The sequence below is a fragment of the Oncorhynchus mykiss genome, chromosome 2 (genome assembly GCF_013265735.2).
Source record: "Oncorhynchus mykiss isolate Arlee chromosome 2, USDA_OmykA_1.1, whole genome shotgun sequence".
In the NCBI taxonomy this organism is placed as follows: Eukaryota; Metazoa; Chordata; class Actinopteri; order Salmoniformes; family Salmonidae; genus Oncorhynchus; species Oncorhynchus mykiss.
Window position 1 is genome coordinate 64,086,378 of NC_048566.1, and position 22,415 is coordinate 64,108,792.

Below are 22,415 nucleotides of genomic sequence, written 5' to 3' on the forward strand. Positions count from 1 at the left end.
CTGCTCATTACAAATCCTCACTGTCAGCCCTAGCTATGGAAACACAATTTCCCTAATATAACATAAGGGTGTATACACTGGTGTTACAGTCGAAAAACAGCATAAGTCAGATCCATAGCTAGAGTAGCAGGCAGCATAATGTTGTTCCCTTCTCCCATTGTGATGCTGTCCTTAAGGGCCTTGGGTGGATTACTTACAGCAGGCCATTATAGGGCTGGAAAAGTGTTGGAGAGGCAGGTAGATGTAGACTGCTCCCTCTCTCCCTCCCCGAGGCAGGCACTCATATCCACGCACTCACACACACGCACACGTGCGCACACACACACACACACACACACACACACACACATACACACACACACACACAAACACACACACACACACGCACACACACACACACACACACACACACACACACACACACACACACACACACACACACACACACACACACACACACACACAGCCACCAGTCAAAATGGTATAAACAGCAGCGCTTAAAAGAGAGGAGGGGAGGAGAATGGTGCGTAGAGATAAGCGTGGGATCCAGTAGCATGACAGGGACGTGAAATGGACCCTGAATGCCTCCATAGTTATCAGAGCCAGAACCATACGGGCTCCGCTCACCAGGGAAACGGACAAGCTTAGAATCTTAGACATAGATACAAGCCACCTTTTACTTAAAATGTACTTGTGCACTCAAGCAAATGACAGAATATGTTATTTGACGTATGTACAGTATATATATACAAAAGCATGTGGACACCCCTTCAAATTAGTGGATTTGGCTATTTCAGCCACACCTACTGCTGACAGGTGTATACAATCGAGCACACAGCCATGCAATCTCCATAGACAAACATTGGCAGTAGAATGGTCTTACTGAAGAGCTCATTGACTTTTAACGTGGCACCATCATAGGATGCCACCTTTCCTACAAGTCAGCATGTCAAATTTCTGCCCTGCTAGAGCTGCCCCTGTCAACTGTAAGTGCTGTTATTGTGAAGTGGAAATGTCTAGGAGCAACAACGGCTCAGCCACGAAGTGGTAGGCCACACAAGCTCACTGAACGGGACCGCCGAGTGCTGAAGTGCATAGCGCCTTAAAATCGTCTGACCTTGGTTGCAAGATCACAATGCACAATGCCAAGCGTCGGCTGGAGTGGTGTAAAGCTCGCCGCCATTGGACTGGAGCAGTGGAAACGCGTTCTCTGGTAAGATGAATCAAGCTTTCTTCATCTGGCAGCCCGACAGACTAATCTGGGTTTGGCAGATGCCAGGAGAACGCTACCTGCCCCAATGCATAGTGTCAACTGTAAAGTTTGGTGAGGAGGAATAATGGTGTGGGGCTGTTTTTCATGTTTTTCATGTTTTTCATGATTCTGCCTCTTACGCCTCTTAGTTCCAGTGATGGGAAATCTTAACACTACAGCATACAATGACATTCTAGACGATTCTGAGCTTCCAACTTTGTGGCAACAGTTTGGGGAAGGCCCTTTCCTGTTTCAGCATGACAATGCCCTCGTTCACAAAGCAACGTTCCAATTCACCTTTGGGATGAATTGGGACGCCGACTGCGGCCAGGCCTAATCGCCCAACATCAGTGCCCGACCTCACTCATGCTCTTGTGGCTGAATCGAAGCAAATCCCTGCAGCAATGTTCCAACATCTAGTGGAAAGCCTTCCCAGAAGAGTGCAGGCTGTTATGGCAGCAAAGGGGTGACCAACTCTCCATGATTTGGGCATTAATATGGAGTTGGTGATATGTATATCGAATTATATATGTTCAACGAGCAGGTGTCCACATACTTTTGGTCACATAGTGTATCTCTGACTCGCTACAATAGGTATAGAATGTTATGGGTATAGGATACTCTTTTAGCCATAGACCTGGAGACATGAAACATGGTTGTAGTAGGACACAAGGTTGTCTAGCCAAGGCAAATCTCTGACAAGGCTCACTAAACCAAATGTCACCAGTAAATGTCATTCTTCGCAGACGTTTTTTGGACGGACTCTGACGTGTACTGAGATTCATAATAGGAAAGGAAAAGGAAAGATTGAAGAAATTAGTTTCTGATCTAGAGAAAGAGATTTTAGTGACTGACCCACCTTCCAGGGCCCATGTGAAGGTGATTAAATTACATCCCATACTGTGTCATGAATACCTATAGTCTAAAGCTTTCCCTAAAGCTTTCCCCATTGCCTCTGGCAATGGGGAAAGAGTTCTGCTTCAGGGGAATCACACTTAAAATGTTTACTCACTAAATGAAGGCAGGGAGCACACATTAGCACAGCATGTGCCTGTATTTTATAGCCCACTAATTTACTACAATATCACTAAAATGCAGAGCTAGCTGATTTTCAGCGATATTAAATAATCCGATGGGAGACTTACAGCAAACTAAACTCATAAGCAGTTTTGAGTTTCTGTGTGTGTGTGTGTGTGTGTGTGTGTGTGTGTGTGTGTGTGTGTGTGTGTGTGTGTGTGTGTGTGTGTGTGTGTGTGTGTGTGTGTGTGTGTGTGTGTGTTTTTTTCTTGCGCATGCTGATTTTTACATTTTCCAAAGAGGTGTAAACCACTCACTTCAGGGATGAAAATGTTATCAGAACTGGGTGATGCGGAATCATATCTAGGAAGGTGGCCAACATTATGACCTGTATTCACTGGCTTATTGAAACGGCTGCTGGAGAAATCCAATAAGGGTTCCCCAACTGGTGGGTGATTTCATTTGACCCCCACCAAGTTTTCTGAGCAAAAAATGAATTATATTTTTTATTATTACTGTTATTACTATTATTACTATTTTAATTTTGGAAATTGGTCTCACGCTACATGACCAAAAGTATGTGGACCTGCTTGTCAAACATCTCATTCCAAAATCATGGGCATTAATATGTAGTTGGTCCCTTCTTTGCCGCTATAACAGCCCCCACTCCTCTGGGAAGGCTTTCCTGTCATGGTCGTTTAGAGAGGGATTGGACCAAGGTGCAGCGTGGTAGACATACATTTGTACTTTTATTAGAATGACACCGAAAAACAACAAAATACAAACACGAACGTAACTCTACGTGCAGAAAGCAACTACACACAAACAAGATCCCACAACTAAAGGTGGAAAAAAAGGCTGCCTAAATATGATCCCCAATCAGAGACAATGATAGACAGCTGCCTCTGGTTGGGAACCATACCCGGCCAACGAAGAAATGGAAAAACTAGAATGCCCACCCAAAGCACACCCTGTCCTAACCAAATAGAGAAATAAAAAGGCTCTCTAAGGTCAGGGTGTGACATGTCCACTAGATGTTGGAACATTGCTGCGGGCTCTTGCTTCCATTCAGCCACAAGAGCAATAGTGAGGTCGGGCACTAATGTCGGGCGATTAGGCCTGGATCGCAGTCGTCATTCCAATTCATCCCAAAGGTGTTCGATGGGGTTGAGGTCAGGGCTCTGTTCAGGCTAGTCAGGTTCTTCCTCACTGATCTCGACAAACCATTTCTGTAAGGACCTTGCTTTGTGCATTGTCATGCCGAAACAGAAAAAGCCTTCCCCAAAATGTTGCGGTTCTTGTGCTGATGTTGATTCCAGAGGCAGTTTGGAACTCGGGAGTGAGTGTTGCAACCGAGGTCAAACTATTTTTGCGCGCTATGGTTTTCAGCACTCGGCGCTCTCTTTCTGTAAGCTTGTGTGGCCTACCACTTCTTGGCTGAACCGTTGTTGCTCCTAGACATTTGCACTTCACAATAACAGCACTTACATTTGACTGGGGCAGCTCATGGCAGAAATTTGACTAACTGACTTGCTGGAAAGGTGGCATCCTGTGACTGTGACATGTTGAAAGTCACTGAGCTCTTCAGTAAGGCAATTCTACTGCCAATGTTTGTCTATGGAGATTGCATGGCTGTGTGCTCGATTTCATACACCTGTCAGCAACGGGTGTGGCTAAAATAGCCGAATCCACCAATTTGAAGGGGTATCCACATACTTTTGTATATATAGTGTATTTGATCATAGTTATGGTGCCGGAGGGGATGGCTGACATTTTACAGGCTTCTATTTTAGTTTGTTTTTTCACATTGTTTGTAACTCATTTTGTATTTATTATTCGTAGCTGTCTATTTACCACCACAAACCAATGCTGGCACTAAGACTGCACTCAACCAGCTGTATAAGGCCATAAGCAAACAAGAAAAGGCTCATCCAGAAGCGGCGCTCCTAGAGGCCGGAGACTTAAATCTGTTTCACTTCATTTCTACCAGCATGTCACATGTGCAACCAGAAGAAAAAAAACTCTAGACCACCTTTACTCCACACAGATAGATGCATACAAAGCTCTCCCTCACCATCCATTTGGCAAATCTCACCATAATTCTATCCGCCTGATTCCTGCTTACAAGTATTAATGTATTTACTTTATTTAACCTTTTATTTAACTAGGTAAGTCAGTTAAGAACAAATTCTTATTTACAATGACGGCCTATCCCGGCCAAACCCAGCCAAACCCTAACCTGGACGACACTGAGCCAATTGTGAGCCACCCTATAGGACTCCCAATCATGGCCGGTTGTGATACAGCCTGGAATCAAATCAGAGTCTGTAGTGACGCCTCTAGCACTGAGATGCAGTGCCTTAGACCGCTGCGCCACCCGGGAGTCCAAAATCTCTATCTTTACATGATCATTTCTTGTCGCCTCAAGGTAGTATATAAGTATACTGAAACATTTGACAAGGGACAGGAACTATAAAATTGTAGGGATAATTGACTGTATATATTACTGTCTATCCCTGTCCCAGTGATATGACTCCAGTATATCTGTCTGTCTCTCCCTCCCACAGCAGGGTCAGGTGGACTGCTGGCCTTTGTCGTGCCCGCCAGTGGACTGTGAGTTCACGGTGGTGCCCGAAGGCGAGTGCTGTGCCCGCTGCATCATCGACCCCTGCCAGGCCGACACCATCCGCAACGACATCACCAAGACGTGCACGGACGAGCACGGCATCCAGCGCTTCAGCGGCTCCTCCTGGGTCAAACATGGCACTGAATGCACCCTCTGCCAGTGCAAGGTAACAGCCATGGGTATTTATTATATCTATGCAGACTTCGGCCAACTATCCTCCATATTGGTACCAAACTCTCCATGACTCTATCGAGGTTCTAAATGTCAGACCAAATTTGCCTTTCAGTGAGAAAAGTAGAAATAGCTCATTCTGAAGTAGAGAAAATTCAAAGAGAAGAACTGTATTGTGGTTGAATTCTAACAGCGACTCACTCTAAAGTCTCTCTCTCCTCCCCCTCTTTCAGAATGGACATATCTGTTGCTCAGTGGACCCCATGTGCCTTTAGTTCCTGAAGCTCTGAAGGCACCTCCCTGTACATTGTTATCCATGTAAAAACAACTTGCATTTTCCACCCTCCTGTCCAACTTCTTTATACCAAATACAAACATGTATCATAGAACACAGATGATGAACTACAGTAGGCCTTCCCACATGCCCCCTCTCTGTGTTCAGCCTCACCAATCAGGGTGACCCATGTGCATTGAGGAACACCCCCGAATCATCTGCAACATGACACTGTAAAATACTATTATGCTGGCATGACTGTGCTCATCGTAGAAACATTTAGCTGATTTCTAAACTTTTAATCTCTAAATGATATCCTAGGTAGTGATCGTTTTAGTCTTCATTTTAATTTGCCACATTATGAAAGTTGTCTATATTTTGTGGTCCTCTGTAGGATTACTTTCCATTTTGTATTTATTTCAAGGCTTGTTATTGTGTAATAGTGAAATAAAGTATTTCCATTTACATTAATTGAGTTTGTTTGAGCTTGTCTTTTTTCATGACATTCTTGTATTGCTCATCTAGAACTTTGATATCCATTTGATTCCAAGCATTACTCTTACTACACATTCTGTGGTCACAATAATGTCAAAAACTCCTCCTCCCAGGTCTCCTTGACCTGAATCTTCAATCAACACAGATGATGACAAATCGCTTGAGCTTTGCCTTCTCAGACGTCCCCACTTCCTGTGATGAGGACAGCGAGGTGAGAGAGAGGTCCTGTCAAAACATATGTAAGCTTGAAAGCGTGTTAAAGGAGAGGAGAGCTCATCTTGGATGTGACACCAGCAGTCACAGCATGTAAGAGGTACACATCCTCACGGCTAACCTTTCACATCTATTATTCATTCATTGCGCTGGTGGGATTCCTCTGTCTGCCCTGCTGCCTGGGTACATCGTGGTGGTGATTACATCGTTTATTAAAAAAAGCATGATTATTTCACCTTTATTTAACCAGGTAGGCTAGTTGAGAACAAGTTCTCATTTACAACTGCGGCCTGGCCAAGATAAAGCAAAGCAGTGCGACACAAACAACAACACAGAGTTACACATGGAACAAACAAACATACAGTCAATAATACAATAGAAAAAAATCTATATACAGCATGTGCAAATGAGGTAGGATGGAAGTAGGATGGAGAATGGAGGTAAGGCAGTAAATATGCCATAGTGGTGAAAAAATTACAATATAGCAATTAAACACAGGAGTGATAGTGCAGTAGTAAATGAGTCTGCAAGTAGAGATACTGGGGTGCAATGGAGCAAAATAAATCAAATTAATAATAGTATGGGGATGAGGTAGTTGGATGGGCTATTTACAGATGGTCTATGTACAGGTGCAGTGATCTGTGAGCTGCTCTGACAGCTGGTGCTTAAAGCTAGTGAGGGAGATATGAGTCTCCAGCCTCAGTGATTTTTGCAGTTCGTTCCAGTCATTGGAAGCAGAGAACTGGAAGGAAAGGCGGCCAAAGGAGGAAATTGCATTGGGGGTGACCAGTGAAATATACCTGCTGGAGTGGGTGCTACGGGTGGGTGCTGCTATGCTGACCAGTGAGCTGAGATAAGGCGGGGCTTTACCTAACAAAGACTTATAGATGACCTGGAGCCAGTGGGTTTGGCGAGGAATATGAAGCGAGGGCCAGCCAACGAGAGCATGCAGGTCGCAGTGGTGGGTAGTATATGGGGCTTTGGTGACAAAACGGATGGCACTGTGATGGACTGCATCCAATTTGCTGAGTAGAGTGTTGGAGGCTATTTTGTAAATGTCATCGCCGAAGTCAAGCATCGGTAGGATGGTCAGTTTTACGAGGGTATGTTTGGCAGCATGACTGAAGGAGGCTTTGTTGCGAAATAGGAAGCCGATTCTAGATTTCATTTTGGATTGGAGATGCATAATGTGAGTCTGGAAGGAGAGAATGCAGTCTAACCAGACACCTAGGTATTTGTAATTGTCCACATATTCTAGGTCCAGAGTAGTGATGCTGGACGGACGTGCAGGTGCAGGCAGTGATCGGTTGAAGAGCATGCATTTAGTTTGAGAGTTGTATGGCATTGAAGCTCGTCTGGAGGTTGGTTAACATAGGGTCCAAAGAAGGGCCAGAAGCATAAAGAATGGTGTCGTCTGCGTAGAGGTGGATCAGAGAATCACCAGCAGCAAGAGTGAAATCATTGATGTATACAGAGAAAAGAGTCGGCCCGAGGATTGAACCTTTGGCACCCCCATAGAGACTGCCAGAGGTCCGGACAACAGGCCCTCCGATTTGACACACTGAACTCTGAACTCTGAGAAGTAGTTGGTGAACCAGGCGAGGCAGTCATTTGAGAAAACAAGGCTGTTGAGTCTGCCAATAAGAATGTGGTGATTGACAGAGTCGAAAGCCTTGGCCAGGCCGATGAATACAGCTGCACAGTACTGTCTCTTATCGATGGCGGTTATGATATTGTTTAGGACCTTGAGCGTGGCTGAGGTGCACCCATGGCCAGCTCGGAAACCAGATTGCATAGCGGAGAAGGTACGATGGGATTCGAAATGGTCGGTGATCTGTTTATTAACTTGGCGTTCGAAGACCTTAGAAAGGCAGGGTAGTCTGTAGCAGTTTGTGTCTAGAGTGTCTCCCCCTTTGAAGAGGGGAATGACCTCGGCAACTTTCCAATCTTTGGGGATCTCAGACGATACGAAAGAGAGGTTGAACAGGCTAGTAATAGGGTTTGCAACAATTTTGGAGGATAATTTTAGAAGGAGAGGGTCCAGATTGTCTAGTCTGGCTGATTTGTAGGGGTCCAGATTTTACAGCTCTTTCAGAACATCAGCTATCTGGATTTGGGTGAAGGAGAAATGGGGTAGATTTGGCAGAGTTGCTGTGGGGGTGCAGGGCTGTTGACCGGGGTAGGGGTAGCCAGGTGGAAAGCATGTCCAGCCGTAGAAAAATGCTTATTGAAATTCTCAATTATTTTGGATTTATCAGTGTTGACAGTGTTTCCTAGCCTCATTGCAGTGGGCAGCTGGGGTGAGGTGCTCTTATTCTCTATGGACTTTACAGTGTCCCAGAACTTTTTGGAGTTTGTGCTACAGGATGCACATCTGTTTGAAAAAGCTAGCCTTTGCTTTCCTAACTGCCTGTGTATATTGGTTCCTAACTTCCCTGAAAGTTGCATATCGCGGGGGATATTCGATGGTAATGCAGTACGCCACAGGATGTTTTTGTGCTGGTCAAGGGCAGTCAGGTCTGGAGTGAACCACGGGCTATATCTGTTCCTTGTTCTAAATTTTTTGAAAGGGGCATGCTTATTTAAGTTGGTGAGGAAAGCCCTTTTAAAGAATAACCAGGCATCCTCTACTGATGGAATGAGGTCAATATCCTTCCAGGATACCCGGGCCAGGTTGATTAGAAAGGCCTGCTCTCTGAAGTGTTTTAGGGAGCGTTTGACAGAGATGAGGGGTGGTCGTTTGACCGCAGACCCATTACGATTGCTGACATCCTGGTTGAAGACAGTTGAGGTGTATTTGGAGGGCAGGTTGGTTAGGATGATATCTATGAGGGTGCCCGTGTTTACGGATTTGGGGTTGTATCTGGTAGGTTCATTGATAATTTGTATGAGATTGAGGGCATCAAGCTTAGATTGTAGGACGGCCGGGGTGCTAAGCATGTCCCAGTTTAGGTCACCTAACAGCACGAGCTCTGAAGATAGATGGGGGCAATCAATTCACATATGGTGTCCAGGGCATAGCTGGGGGCAGAAGGTAGTCTATAGCAAGCAGCAACAGTGAGAGACTTGTTTCTGCAAAGGTGGATTTTTAAAAGTAGAAGCTCAAATTGTTTGGGCACAGACCTGGATAGTAAGACAGAACTCTGCATGCTATCTCTGCAGTAGATTGCAACTCCGCCCCCTTTGGCAGTTCTATCATGTCAGAAATTGTTATAATTGTTATAGTTAGGGATGGAAATGTCAGGGTTTTTGGTGGTCTTCCTAAACCAGGATTCAGACTCGGCTAGGACATCCGGGTTGGCAGAGTGTGCTAAAGCAGTGAATAAAACGTAATGTTAACATGCATGAAACCAAGGCTTTTACGGTTACAGAAGTCAACAAATGAGAGCGCCTGTGGAATGGGAGTGGAGCTAGGCTCTGTCGGGCCTGGATTAACCTCTACATCACCAGAGGAACAGAGGAGTAGGATAAGGGTACGGCTATAGGAACTGTTCGTTTAGTACGTTTGGAACAGAGAGTAAAAGCAGCAGGTTTTTGGGCACGGTAGAATGTATTCAAGGCATAATGTACAGATGATAGGATGTGAATACAGTGGGGGTAAACATGCATTGAGTGACGATGAGAGAGATATTGTCTCTAGAAACATTGTTTAAACCAGGTGAGGTCACCGCATGTGTGGGAGGTGGAACTAAAGGGTTAACTAAGGCATATTGAGCAGGGTTAGAGGCTCTACAGTGAAATAAGACAATAATTACTAACCAAAACAGCAATGGACAAGGTATATTAACATTAGGGAGAGGCATGCGTAGCCGAGTGATCATAGGGGTCCAGTGAGTAGCTCGGCGGGCCGGAGACAGCTAGCGGGCCGGGGCTAGCAAGCAAGCAGAAGGGCCTTAGAGGGACGTCGCGATGGAAGAAGTCTGTTGTAGCCCCCTCGTGCTGTTACGTCAGCAGACCAGTCGTCATGGATCAGCAGGGCTCCGTGTAGTAAAAGGGTCCAGGCCAATTGGCAAAATAGGTATAGTGGCCAAAGAATTTGGCTGATGGGCCTCTTCAGCTAACAGGCTGCGGCTAGCAGGCTAGCAGATGGGCATTCAGGGGACGTCGCGATGGAGGAGCCAGTTGAAAAACCCTCTCGGGCGAATTAAATCGGTAGTCCAGTCGTGATGGGTCGGCGGGGCTCCGTGTCGGCAGTAAAAGGGGTCCAGGCCAATTGGCAAAATAGGTCCGTCAGCCCAAGGAGTGGCTGACGGACCTCTTCGGCTAGCCGGGAGATGGGCCTAGAAAAGGCTAGCTACAGGCTAATTGGTTCTTGCTTCGGGACAGAGACGTTAGCCAGAAGTGGCCCCTCGGATAGCAACTAGCTGCGATGATCCAGGTGAAAAGGTTCAGAGCTTGCAGTAGGAATCCAGAGATATTGAGAAAAATAAGTCCGATTTGCTCTGGTTTGAGTCGTGCTGTGCAGACCGGCGAGAGTTGTCCGGGCTAAAGGTACCTGATGACTGCTAGCAGTGGCTAGCTGACTACTAGCTAGTAGCTAGTTAGCTGGCTAGCTGCTGTTGGGGTTCCTGGTTCAAAAGTTTTAAAAAATAGCAGATCTATACCACATTGGGTGAGGCGGATTACAGGAGAGTATGTTGAAGAGGTTAAGAAAAATATTTTAAAAAGACGACAAGATGAGGACAAAAGACGTCTGACTGCTACGCCATCTTGGATTCAAGATTAGTAATAATAATAATAATGTATTACATTTCTATTGCGCTTTTCATAAGAATTTCAAAGCATCAAACTAATAAGCAATACACCATCATGCGTAGCCTAGCTATAGTTAGATCAACCAATAGAGGCCGTCTTTGAGTTTATCCTCCAAAGATGGAGAGGTACAGTTCATGGCTTGATCAGAAGGTGGTCAGGGAGATGGTTGAGGAAGATTCTATTGACGATCGTGTAGAGGGCTACTCTGGGAACCAGCCTGAGTCATGTAGCTACTGGACTTCTCCTTCACAATGTATAGCACCCACTTGGGTGATGCCTCAGCAACTCTGGGCCAGAAAGCTCACCCCACATAGCTCAGTGTAATAGCCAGTCATCCTCACTATGAGCCCTCTGCCTCAGCACTGCATTCCTTTACTGCATCTCACATTCCTCTCAAACTTCAGGTGACTCATCAATTGACCAGGGCTCCCGAGTGGCACAGCGGTCTAAGGCTGTGATTGGAAGTTGCATAGGGCGGTGCACAATTGGCCCAGCGTTGTCTGGGTTTGGCTGGGGTAGGCTGTCATTGTAAATAAGAATTTGTCCTTAACTGACTCGCTTAGTTAAATAAGGGTTAAATGTAAAAAAAAATATTACTGTTTTCAAAAGATCAGGAACTAGCAGCCAGGTGAAACAAAAAAGCTCAGATGCAGCATTCAAACAAAAACTATTAGACAGCTAGCTAGCCAAGCCAAAAAGAGTCCATCTGCAAATCTGTGGGTCAAAACAACCAGAAATATGCAATAAAACTCAATAAAAACACTTACAAATAATATATAGTGCAGTTCAGTAGTCAACCCCGGGATCAAGGACCATCAACGTTGGTCTGATTTTGAGTGGTGTTTGAAGTTTAGGACTTTCGTAACTCTGCTAATACACACGCAGTACTGGATTTGATGGAGAGCTCTCATTGGTTAAATACACATCTCATTTGTTCAATACACATCTCATTTGTATTGTTCCGGGTGTTTCCTGTATCTCCAGAGGTAATGTTAACACTTGTATGATTCAGAGTACGCCACTTAAAACCCCTTATATAATTAGCATATCAATTTACGGGCTGGCTGGGAGGAATGAGTTGTGCCTAAAGAGACTATATATTCCTCCAGTGGGAGTAGCCTCTGTCTAACCAGCTAATTCCCTGAGTTTCTCAAGCCGCAGCAACTTACATTAACACCTCTCTCTCTCCCCTTTTGACCTGTCAAAAGATGAATACAGCCTTCTGTAAACTTGTGTGTGTAGCACCCATATACAGTGGAAAGAAAAAGTATGTGAACTAATCAGGTTTCAGGTAAAACCTAAGTGCAGACTGTGTTGAAGTAACAATGTTTATTGCAGCAACAGGGGCAGGCAAACGACAGGTCAAAGCCAGCAGCGGTCGATAATCCAGAGTGGCGGCAAAGGTACAGGATGTCGGGCAGGCTCAGGCAGATGGGATCAGAGTCAGGACAGGGCAAGGGTCAAAACCAGGAGGACGAGGGGAAAAATAGTGACTGGGGAAAACCAGGAGCTAAGAAACCGCTGGTTGACTTGAACAAACAAGACAAACTGGTCCCAGACAGACAAAAAACACAGGTATAAATAAATACACAGGGGATTATGGGGAAGATGGGCGACACCTGGAGGGTTGTGGGGACAATCACAAAGACATGTGAAACAGATCAGGGCGTGACAGAATGTGAGTGTTTTTTATAGGGCAAGGCCGCTCTAACCAATCTCTCCAATCTCATCTCATTGATTGAACTCCAGGTTAGCTGACTGATGACTCCAATTAGCTTAGTCATTAGCCCAGGGGTTCACATACTTTTTCCAACCCACACTGTGAATTTTTAAATGATATATTCAATATAGACAAGACAAATACAATAATCTGTGTGTTATTAGTTTAACCACACTATGTTTGTCTATTGTTGTGACCTAGATGAAGATCAGATCAAATTTGATGACCAATTTATGTAGAAATCCAGGTATTTCCAAAGGGTTCATATACATTTTCTTGCCACTATATGTGCGTCTACGTGTGTGTGCATGGGTTGTCTGGAGGGGCTGGTAGCACATTGGCAAGGGCACCATCTGGCAGGCTTTGGTCCAGTGACTCCTAGCCGGTGGTGGCTCCTTGCCAGGGGCACAGGGGTTGTGGCACAGCGGGGCAGAGTGGTTGTCCAGCTGGTTCCTAAATGTCCAATTTTCCATGACGGGGTTAAACCCACCGCAACAGATGTCTCCACCCACAGGGTGGCCACATTACTGCCTGTCCTGTGTTCATTATTAATGGACACTCATGTCATTGGGTTTGGTAAAGGCAGGAGGACTAAGGCAGTGGAGCAGCGCAATAGTTGTACACGGAGATCTGTAAACACTGTAGCCTTTGTAAACCATTACTTTACGACATGCGTGTTAGTTGACATTGACGACTCTCAGTGCATCCGAAGGGTAATGTATTGCAGGTCAGTCATCCAACATTATTGAACCATTTCATAGGTCTAGGACGTACAGTGTAGAATGCTACAGTAGCTTGACTCCTCTCTGTAGGGGACCTGGTTAATATTCTCTGTGTGTCAGAAGGAGCGGCAGAGGCTCACCCTCAACTCTTTAATTATTCATTGGCAAATTTGTTCTTATGTAAATCCAACACAGTGCTGACTCTCTATGTGTAGCAAATCCACCAATTAGCACTAACATGTCCGGCTCCAGCCTCCATTAACTAGATATGATATACAGTATGTACTGTAAGGATGTGACTATTTGGCAGATGGTTGAGTACACTAAAGCTGAAATCACTAATTTTGGATTTTCCCAGCAGGTGTTGTCACTAAGTAGTTACAGTAGTGCCAATATTTCTCAAATCTATACTAGCTGGGAAACTACCTCTGCTACATAAGTATAAGGTATTCGTTCCACGGTATGCCACCACCATTGCTTAACACAAATCCCTCAGGCCTAGCTGATAAAAATGAACTCTTGCCGCCTCTCCGTTTCAAAGAAAAGGAAGCAAGAAGAAATAAACCGGTGTAATACTTTTTTTGTCTGTAAATCTCTTTTCCGAACAAGTGACTGGATGTTGGCTACTCAGGGACTAGTCTGAGCCTCCCGTCCCACTGTTAAGCATCTGAGGCACAGTAGGAATCAGGCAGGGATAACATCACCCACAGCGGCAGACATAGCTGACAGACTGAAACTGTCTTTAGGCCAGTCAATCTCAGGAGAAACTGTCCCTGGTTCCCACTGATAGATTCACAGGAGACTCACTGTTAACACACCTAAAGTTGAACACAAATGTGTTAGCAGCAATTCCGTGCAAAGTTGGTGACTATTCATCATTTACAGAAGGGCCTACTTTACCCATTGCAGTAACAATCTCATTTTGGGAGAACACAACTTGGGCACAGACGTCCCACTTTTCTTACCCCAAACATTACTGTGTTCCTTCACTTACTGCATATTCTGAAAAATCTATGTCTCATTTCTCACCGCAGTGGCAGACTGGGAAAGGCTTCAGCGTAAGACCTAGCCCTCTAGCAGTTTCCCTTATCCAACGACCTACACTGTAGAGTGCCTCGTTGATGGTTTGACTGCCCAGTTTGCCTTTTAGATGCATTATCATACACCTCAGTCACCCCCAAGGTTTGACATTGTCTGTATCTTTGGAAACTATACAAGAATACATGTACTCATGTAGAATTAAACCGGTCCTTAGCGAGAAAAAGGCACATCTAGACCTAATGTCATGCACAGGGCTGTGTTAAATGTATGTCTGTGTAGATACTACCATTACAGTATCTCTCATCATACCTTGTGTAGATACAGTACTAATACTAATATATTAACTCATATCTTACATATTGCATGTAATTGGGTCAGCACCTGCATGGAGTTGACCTGAGGAGTTGCATAGCAACAGTGTCACTATGCATTATATCTACACTACTGTATGTAAAATGTAAACTAGTTTCAGCATTGTAACAGATACACAACCTCATTCTACACTATACAATGCCTTTGGAAAGTATTCAGACCCCTTGACTTTTTCCACATCTTGTTCCTTTACAGTCTTATTCTAAAATGGTTTAAATTGTTTTAATATGATATTTACACAAGTATTCAGACCCTTTACTCAGTACTTTGTTGAAACACCTTTGGCAGCAATTACAGTATTGAGTCTTCTTGGGTATGACGCTACAAGCTTGGCACACCTGTATTTGGGGAGTTTCTCCCATTCTTCTCTGCAGATCTTCTCAAGCTCTGGACGCTGCCACCACGCTTCACCGTAGGGATGGTGACAGGTTTCCTTCAGACGTGTCACTTGGCATTCAGGCCAAAGAGTTCAATCTTGGCTTCATCAGACCAGATAATCTTGTTTCTCATGGTCTGAGAGTCTTTAGGTGACTTTTGGCAAACTCCAAGTGGGCCTTCATGCACCTTTTACTGAGGAGTGGCTTCCGTCTGGCCACTTTACCATAAATGCCTAATTGGTGGAGTGCTGCAGAGACGGTTGTCCTTCTGGAAGGTTCTCCCATCTCCACAGAGGAACTCTAGAGCTCTTTGTCGAGATCAGTGTGGAAGAACTTGACTTCAACCCCATCTAACACCTTTGGGATGAATTGGAACGCCGACTGCGATCCAGGCCTAATCGCCCAACATCAGTGCCCGACCTCACTAATGCTCTTGTGGCTGAATGGAAGCAAGTCCCCACAAAAATGTTCCAACATCTAGTGGAAAGCCTTCCCAGAAGACTGGAGGCTGTTATAGCAGCAAAGGGGGGACCAACTCCATATTAATGCCCATGATTTTGGAATGAAATGTTCGACAAGCACTTTTGGTCATGTAGTGTATCTCACATGGATATTCTTTGTCAACCCCACAAAGTATAATTAAGGGCACGTCACACTAGCCTGTAGCAAAATGTCATTTTATTGATAGCATTATTCAACGGACATTTATTGTAGCCAACATGTTAAAAAGAGATATCCTTTGTTTATTAAAAAACACACAACCACACACACAAGGATGCAAACTATCTGTCAGTTATGCAATACAATACCATGTATAACAGCAGGGGGAACATTCAGTTTCAGCACAATACATTACAAATATATCACTAGATTACTTAAAGTGAGATAAACACACTCATTTAGCCATTGCCCCATACACTTAGCAATGTGTTGCCTGTTGCACAGCCATATCTCCAAAATGAAATAAGTTGAGCTGTAATGGAGGACTTTGATCTGTAAAGTGTAGAAGGGGATCACTGAACCAAGGGTCATACACCACTTATGTTGACTACATTGACCTCTTCACAGAATTGGCCATCCTCACCCTCTCTGACACACACACACACACACACACACACACCCACACACACACACACACACACACACACACACACACACACACACACACACACACACACACACACACACACACACACACACACACAAAGGCATTGTTAGAAAACACTTCAAAAACAGAGCATTGGTATACAGTAGTTACACACCTAACGTATGTGATATAACAACTTTCACAACTCCCACTACCTTTTGCTTGTCAGCTGTAAGTAAATAGGTCTCCATGTGTCCTTCTCAAACCAAACCATGACCCCAATACTGGCTTTGAACCAGGGTCGTAATTGTGGTACATACAGTATACTGCTGGGGTATATGATATGGGTGCAGCAATTAGGTGCAGCAGTTAGATTTGGTGAACTTCTCCCCCCTTGTATAACAAAAGCACATTTACCAGGCCAAGGGCAAATTACCTTTCATTCATTTGCATTTGTTTGAGTATAATTACCAGATAGATAAGCGACCATGAGGTGACTTTGTTTGTTATTTGAAAATAGATGATGCCTAGGAGCTATCTTACATCCAGAAAATAAATAGGTCATCATGATAGTATTATTATCATCATCATCATGAGGCTTAGCAATCCAGTCATTTCTATGACTACAAGAAAATAAACGCATGAAGATGGGATATGTGAGAATTATCAAGGATGACAAATGAATTGATAAATCAGTCATGAAGTCTGAAAGGGTAAACGTAGTCAAGTGAAACACTGAAAATGAACAAGACAGACACATACTATCAGACATCATTTGTTTTGCTGCAGCTATAGACTGTAAGCTATAATACTGTATTTTGGACGTGGGTCCTTTAGTGGATGTGGGTTATCAAGGCCACCTCTTCAGCTGTAAAACTGCAGTGTTACAATAAACTAGCCATGACAATTGGGTGTCATGCATCACGAGACCTTGGGACTATAAGGTTTTAAACTAATTATTCACAAAAGAGTTGCACTTTAGGTCCTTCACATGTAAAATATGTCTGATTTGTGAAAAAGTCCATTCACCATGGAAAGAATATCTGAAGGTTTTATCTGCACAAACACCTTTGAACTTGGCGCTGTAAGGTACTATCTGCAATCCAATCACACAAGAATGGGTTGTCAATCAAAAACTATTGTTAGTAAGGTGATATACTTTTTGAGTCATGAAAGAGGAAGACATCACAAAACAGTCTTGAAATCTGGGACTTGAAAAATACTTATTATCTCAAAACCATACATTTTGCAGATAGAACCTTATACCCCAAAGTCCTCGATTATTGATATCATAGGTTCTGGTCCTCTTTTGCAATGACTGATTTTTTTCATCACTTTTACAGAAGAATGGCCATCACTTAAGCCCTTTATGGTAAAAAAAAATAAACACAGGAGCCTTAGACCATGTTTAAGGCCCATTGGAGAGGCATTGCTGTTTATATCTTGTTCTATATCAATACGAAAAACCTCCATGGAAGGAGTATTTCACCAAAATGACTAACGTACAGTAACACATTTGATTGATAACTAGGAAGTAGTTTATTGACTTTGGGTGTCAGAGACCAGAAAAATATGTCCGTTTACTCATCCAGAGCAATGATGCTATTAGGATATATTGTATTTGTCATTTTAGTGAACTGTCAGTTCATCAGATGTGTGATGAACATTAATTCATATATTTGATGATGTGATTGGAAAGAAGGGTATTCTCTTTATTTAATCCTTACATGATTGTACTTTTCTTTTGAAATTGAAATAATTGCAACATTCTGTGGCAGATAGAATCTTATGGCTGAAGCCAGATTGACATCTCAGAACCATAAGGTTCTATAACCTTATGAACCATAAGGTTCTATCTGCGTTTCTATCTGCGTTTGCAAAAAAAAAAAAGATTTACAAATGTCTTAGGATTTTGGTACTCTGCAATTTAGGTACCTTTAAGGTGAGGACCTTAATAGGTTATGAATGAAGAATTCACTACAAAACAGTTCTGAGATCTGGAATGTGAAAACTTTCATGCTCAATATCTCAGAACTATTCTTTGCGCCGATAGAGCCTTATAGTCCCGAGGTCACGATCGACTGTAGAAGTAGTTCTCCCACACAGGCACCAAAATGCGTCACGATAAGAAAATACACCGTGTTATTAGAAAAACGTCAAATCAAGCGATAGCACCATGTTGACAATATGACTTTGCAGTGAGGGAGGTTAAAAATAACCTGTTTGTCATTGTGTTGGTGTCACCTTAGAGATCTTAAAAACACGGTCTTACAAAAAGACTGGTCGCAAAACCAAATAGTCCAGAAGAACCCAAGAGGCCAGTGTAGCTACATCCTCTGCTGTAGGAACACTCAATCAGTGTTGTGTTCAATATCCACCCAGACTGAAAAGATCTGGACTGAAATTGTCTTTCAGTTTGGTCTTAGTCTCTATTCTCTGGTCTCGTGCCCTCCCTTCAGGCTATGTGTCTGTCAGCAGCAGACAGTGGCAGTATTTTCCCTAAGGGCAGTAAGGTCAGGGCGGTGACAGTTTACTGACTTCAAAGGAAACCGCTGGTTCTCCCGTCTCCACGCTGTCAATGACTATGCTGGGGTGCGTCTCCTGGGTCTCCGTGGAAACAGGCGAGATGGAGTTGGTGGAGCTGGCGGTGTGCGGAGCCAAGTGCCCGTCGACTGACAGCAGCATGGGGGTTCCGGAACGTTTGAGCGTCTCGCTCATAGAGATGTGCACCTCCTCTGGCGTGACCCCCATGTCCTTACTATACTCCGACGGAGACTTCCTCTTAATCCTCTCGTACGTCTTGTCCACCTGGCTCTCCGGGAAGGTCTCGCTGTCCTGGAAACGTCCCAGCAGCCAGATGAAGAAGCCAAAGAGAACAAAGGCAGCCAGACTGGGGATGAAGGCCAGGCACTTGATGTCCAGGCTGGCGCCCACGTAGCGGCTGTGCAGGAACATGTCCCGATGGACATACGAACGGTTGGTCAGCGGATCTACGTTGCTGGAGCGCCACTTGTAGGTGAGCGTGCTGCGGTTGAAGTCACCCAGCGTGTGGGGCTCCTCCACGGTGAAGATCTTCTCCCCTGGACCAACGTACTGGCCGTACTCGTAGGGCTTGTAGAAGATCTGGTTCTTCCACATGTTCAGGTCCAGGATCAACACCAGGAAGATGATGCCGTAGTTGAACCACTTACCTGCAGGGAGAAAGAAACGGTGTGGCAGTTACAGTAACTTCTTTATGAAACAAATCTAGATGAATTGTATATTGTTTTGTGCCCAAGCTGACTTTGACATGTCCTTTCATTCACTGATTGCTGTACTGTTGGGACAAATTATAAAGCTTTTATGAATCTAATTCATTCAAGGTAATCAACTCACAAAACACAGAAAGACAGACAGTATGTATGTTAAGGCATTTGCAGGTACTAGGTTGTTGAAGGATTTTTATCAATAATGACTAAATAATGAATACATTTGGCGTAGAGTTATAATTCACAGAGTGGTCTGTTGTCTGTTGAAGAAGATGTTGGTACATAGGCCAAGAGGAAGGGTCAACAGACAACTCGTGACCACAGTGAAACTAACAACAGGAAAGATGTCTGGTCCCCAACCAGGGAGGGGAGAAACCGTTGGGCGTGCAGTAGATTGTGTAACATATGGTAGCCGAAGATAAGCAATGTGTATGTGTTGGAATTTCATTGAAAAGCAGCTTTGTCATGATCCAGGAGGAGGAGGAGGAGGAGGGACATTTTCGTAAGACATGACGTTATGTGTGATATGTAAACTAATGTACATGTGATTATGGGCAGCGCTCTCGGGAATAAACGCTACAGATTAATTTTGAGACTGATCTTTGTCAATTTTATGCAAATAAGAACCTAACAAATTATTATAAGTGGACAAAGTATTTTGCTTTGTCACAATTGAATTGGTTAATGAACATATAGGAAGTAAATTCCTCTAACATAGGTCCAACATGGACTCTTAATGAAATGAGGTCATTACAGTAATGGTAGCAATCTCTCCAGGTTTACTTATCTAAAGGCAGATGATTCCCTGGGTACATGTGACACCATTCCCTCCCTTTCCTGAGACGCAACACCGTTGATAAGCTTTTAGTCAAAGCAGTCACATAGTGTTAGACCATTTAACATAATGCTAAATGAGTGTGCGATGCATTAGGGTTAACAACCTAGTGTAAATCAGGGAGCGTTTGAACAGTTTAACATTTACCACCGGAACATTCGTTTCTCTCCACTTTGATGGTTGTCCCTGGGAGCATGCTGTGGAACGTAATGAAACATGGGTGATGGTTTAAATGGAAGAGTGTACTCTCTGAGAATATGTTTGACTGTGTGATCATGTAACCGGTGTGAGTAAGACCTGTAAACAGGTTAACATTCACTAGGCCTCTGGGCTAGACGGATTACCAGGACACGTACTCAAAGCATGCGCTGACCAGCTGGCAAGTGTCTTCACTGACATTTTGAACCTCTCCCTGACTCAGTCTGTAATACCAGCATGTTTCAAGCAGACTACCTTAGTCCCTGTGCCCAAGAACACCAATGTAACCTGTCTAAATGACTACTGCCCCGTAGCACTCACATCTGTAGCCATGAAATGCTTTGAAAGGCTGATCATGGCTCACATCAACACCATCACACCAGAAACTCTGGACCCACTCCAATTCACCCCAATAGATAAACAGTGTGGAGCACAATCTCTATTGCACTCCACACTGCTCTTTCCCACACTGCTCTTTCCCAAGAGGAACAGCTATGTGAGAATGCTGTTCATTGACTACAGCTCAGCCTTCAACAATTTTTTATGAGTGCTCCTGTACTCCGTGCTCACCCATGACTGAGTGGCACCGCCTGACTCAAACCCCACCGTTAAGTTTGCCGGCGACACAACGGTGGTAGGCCTGATCACTGATGATGATGAGACAAGCTATAGGAAAGACGTCAGAGACTGCCAGGACAACAACCTCTCCCTCAACGTCAGCAAGACAAAGGAGCTAATCGTGGACTACAGGACTGGCATGGGCACTCAGATCCTCAAAAAGGAAAACAGCTGCATCATTGAGAGCATCTAGACTGGCTGCATCACCACTTGGTATGGCAGCTGCTCAACATCCGCAAGGCGCTAGAGAGGGTAGTGCGGACGGCCCAGTACATCACTGGGGCCAAGCTCCCTGCCATCCAAGACCTCTATACCAGGCGGTGTCAGAGGAAGGCCCTAAATATTGTCAAAGCCTCCAGCCACCCAAGTCATAGACTGTTCTCTCTGCTACCGCATGGCAATGCACCAAGTCTGGAAACAACAGTAGGACCTCGAACAGCTTCTAGCCATAAGACTGCTAAATAGTTAGTTAAATAGTTCACCAAATAGACTATCTGCATTGACTCTTTTGCACTGCCTTTTTTGACTCATCACATATCTACCTCAATTACAAACCTGGACTCGGTACTGGTACCCCTTGTATATGGATAGCCAAGTTATTGTTACTCATTGGATCTATTATCCAACTATTAGTATTTTTATTATGACCTGTTTTACTCTTCTATTATTTCTCTATTTTCTTTCTCTCTGCATTGTTGGGAAGTAAGTAAGTAAGCATTTCACTATGTTAGTCCACACCTGTTGTTTACGAAGCATACAAAAAATAACATTTGATTTGATTGAGGCACAATACACCTCAGCAGGGGGGAAGAGGATGTCAGAAACAAGAACTGCTGGTGGGATGAAAAAGACATGTTACAACAGGTGTATCTGATCTCTTTTCATCTTCGTGTCATGATGCAACCAGCACAGCTGGCCAGATAGAGAGTGAAAACATTTAAATAATAGGGGTATACCTCTATACCATCTAAATCAATTGGGCAGATATAATGCATTCGGGAAAGTATTCAGACCCTTTGACTTTTTCCACATTTTGTAACATTACAGCCTTATCCTAAAATGCATTCAATTCAGTTTTTTTCCCCTCATCAATCTATACACAATACCCCATAATGAAAAGCAATTGTTGTTGCTGTTGTAAATTTAGCAAATTTCTTAAATACAATAAACTGAAAATTCACATTTGCATAAGTATTCAGACCCTTTCTTCAGTACTTTGTTGAAGCACCTTTGTCAGCAATTACAGCCTCGAGTCTTATTGGGTATGACGCTACAAGCTTGGCACACCTGTATACAGGTATTTGTTTTTCTCATTCTTCTCTGCAGATCCTCTGCACAGCTATTTTCAGGTCTTTCCAGATATGTTCGCACCAGTCTGATGTCCTGAGTGCTCT

General features: G+C 44.0%; 2 protein-coding genes across 5 annotated transcripts in view; one reads left to right on the forward strand and one right to left on the reverse strand.

Annotated features, from left to right (window-relative positions):
• nell2a (neural EGFL like 2a) overlaps window positions 1–5,811 on the forward strand; it is a 102,762-nt gene extending 96,951 nt beyond the window's left edge. For both annotated transcript variants that reach the window (XM_021567998.2, XM_036952885.1), the window contains 2 exons: window positions 4,837–5,061; window positions 5,300–5,811. In XM_021567998.2, the coding sequence (XP_021423673.2) occupies window positions 4,837–5,061; window positions 5,300–5,341 (267 nt within the window). In that variant the 3' untranslated portion in view covers window positions 5,342–5,811. The remainder of the gene's footprint in view (window positions 1–4,836; window positions 5,062–5,299) is intronic.
• Window positions 5,812–15,678: 9,867 nt separating this feature from the next.
• The window catches only part of tmem117 (transmembrane protein 117), a 68,165-nt gene continuing 61,428 nt past the window's right edge, over window positions 15,679–22,415 (reverse strand). For 2 of the 3 annotated variants that reach the window (XM_036952899.1, XM_021568010.2), the window contains exon 8: window positions 15,679–19,313. In XM_036952899.1, coding sequence (XP_036808794.1) covers window positions 18,637–19,313 — 677 coding nt within the window. In that variant the 3' untranslated portion in view covers window positions 15,679–18,636. The remainder of the gene's footprint in view (window positions 19,314–22,415) is intronic. The other variant, XM_021568019.2, reaches the window with a different exon arrangement.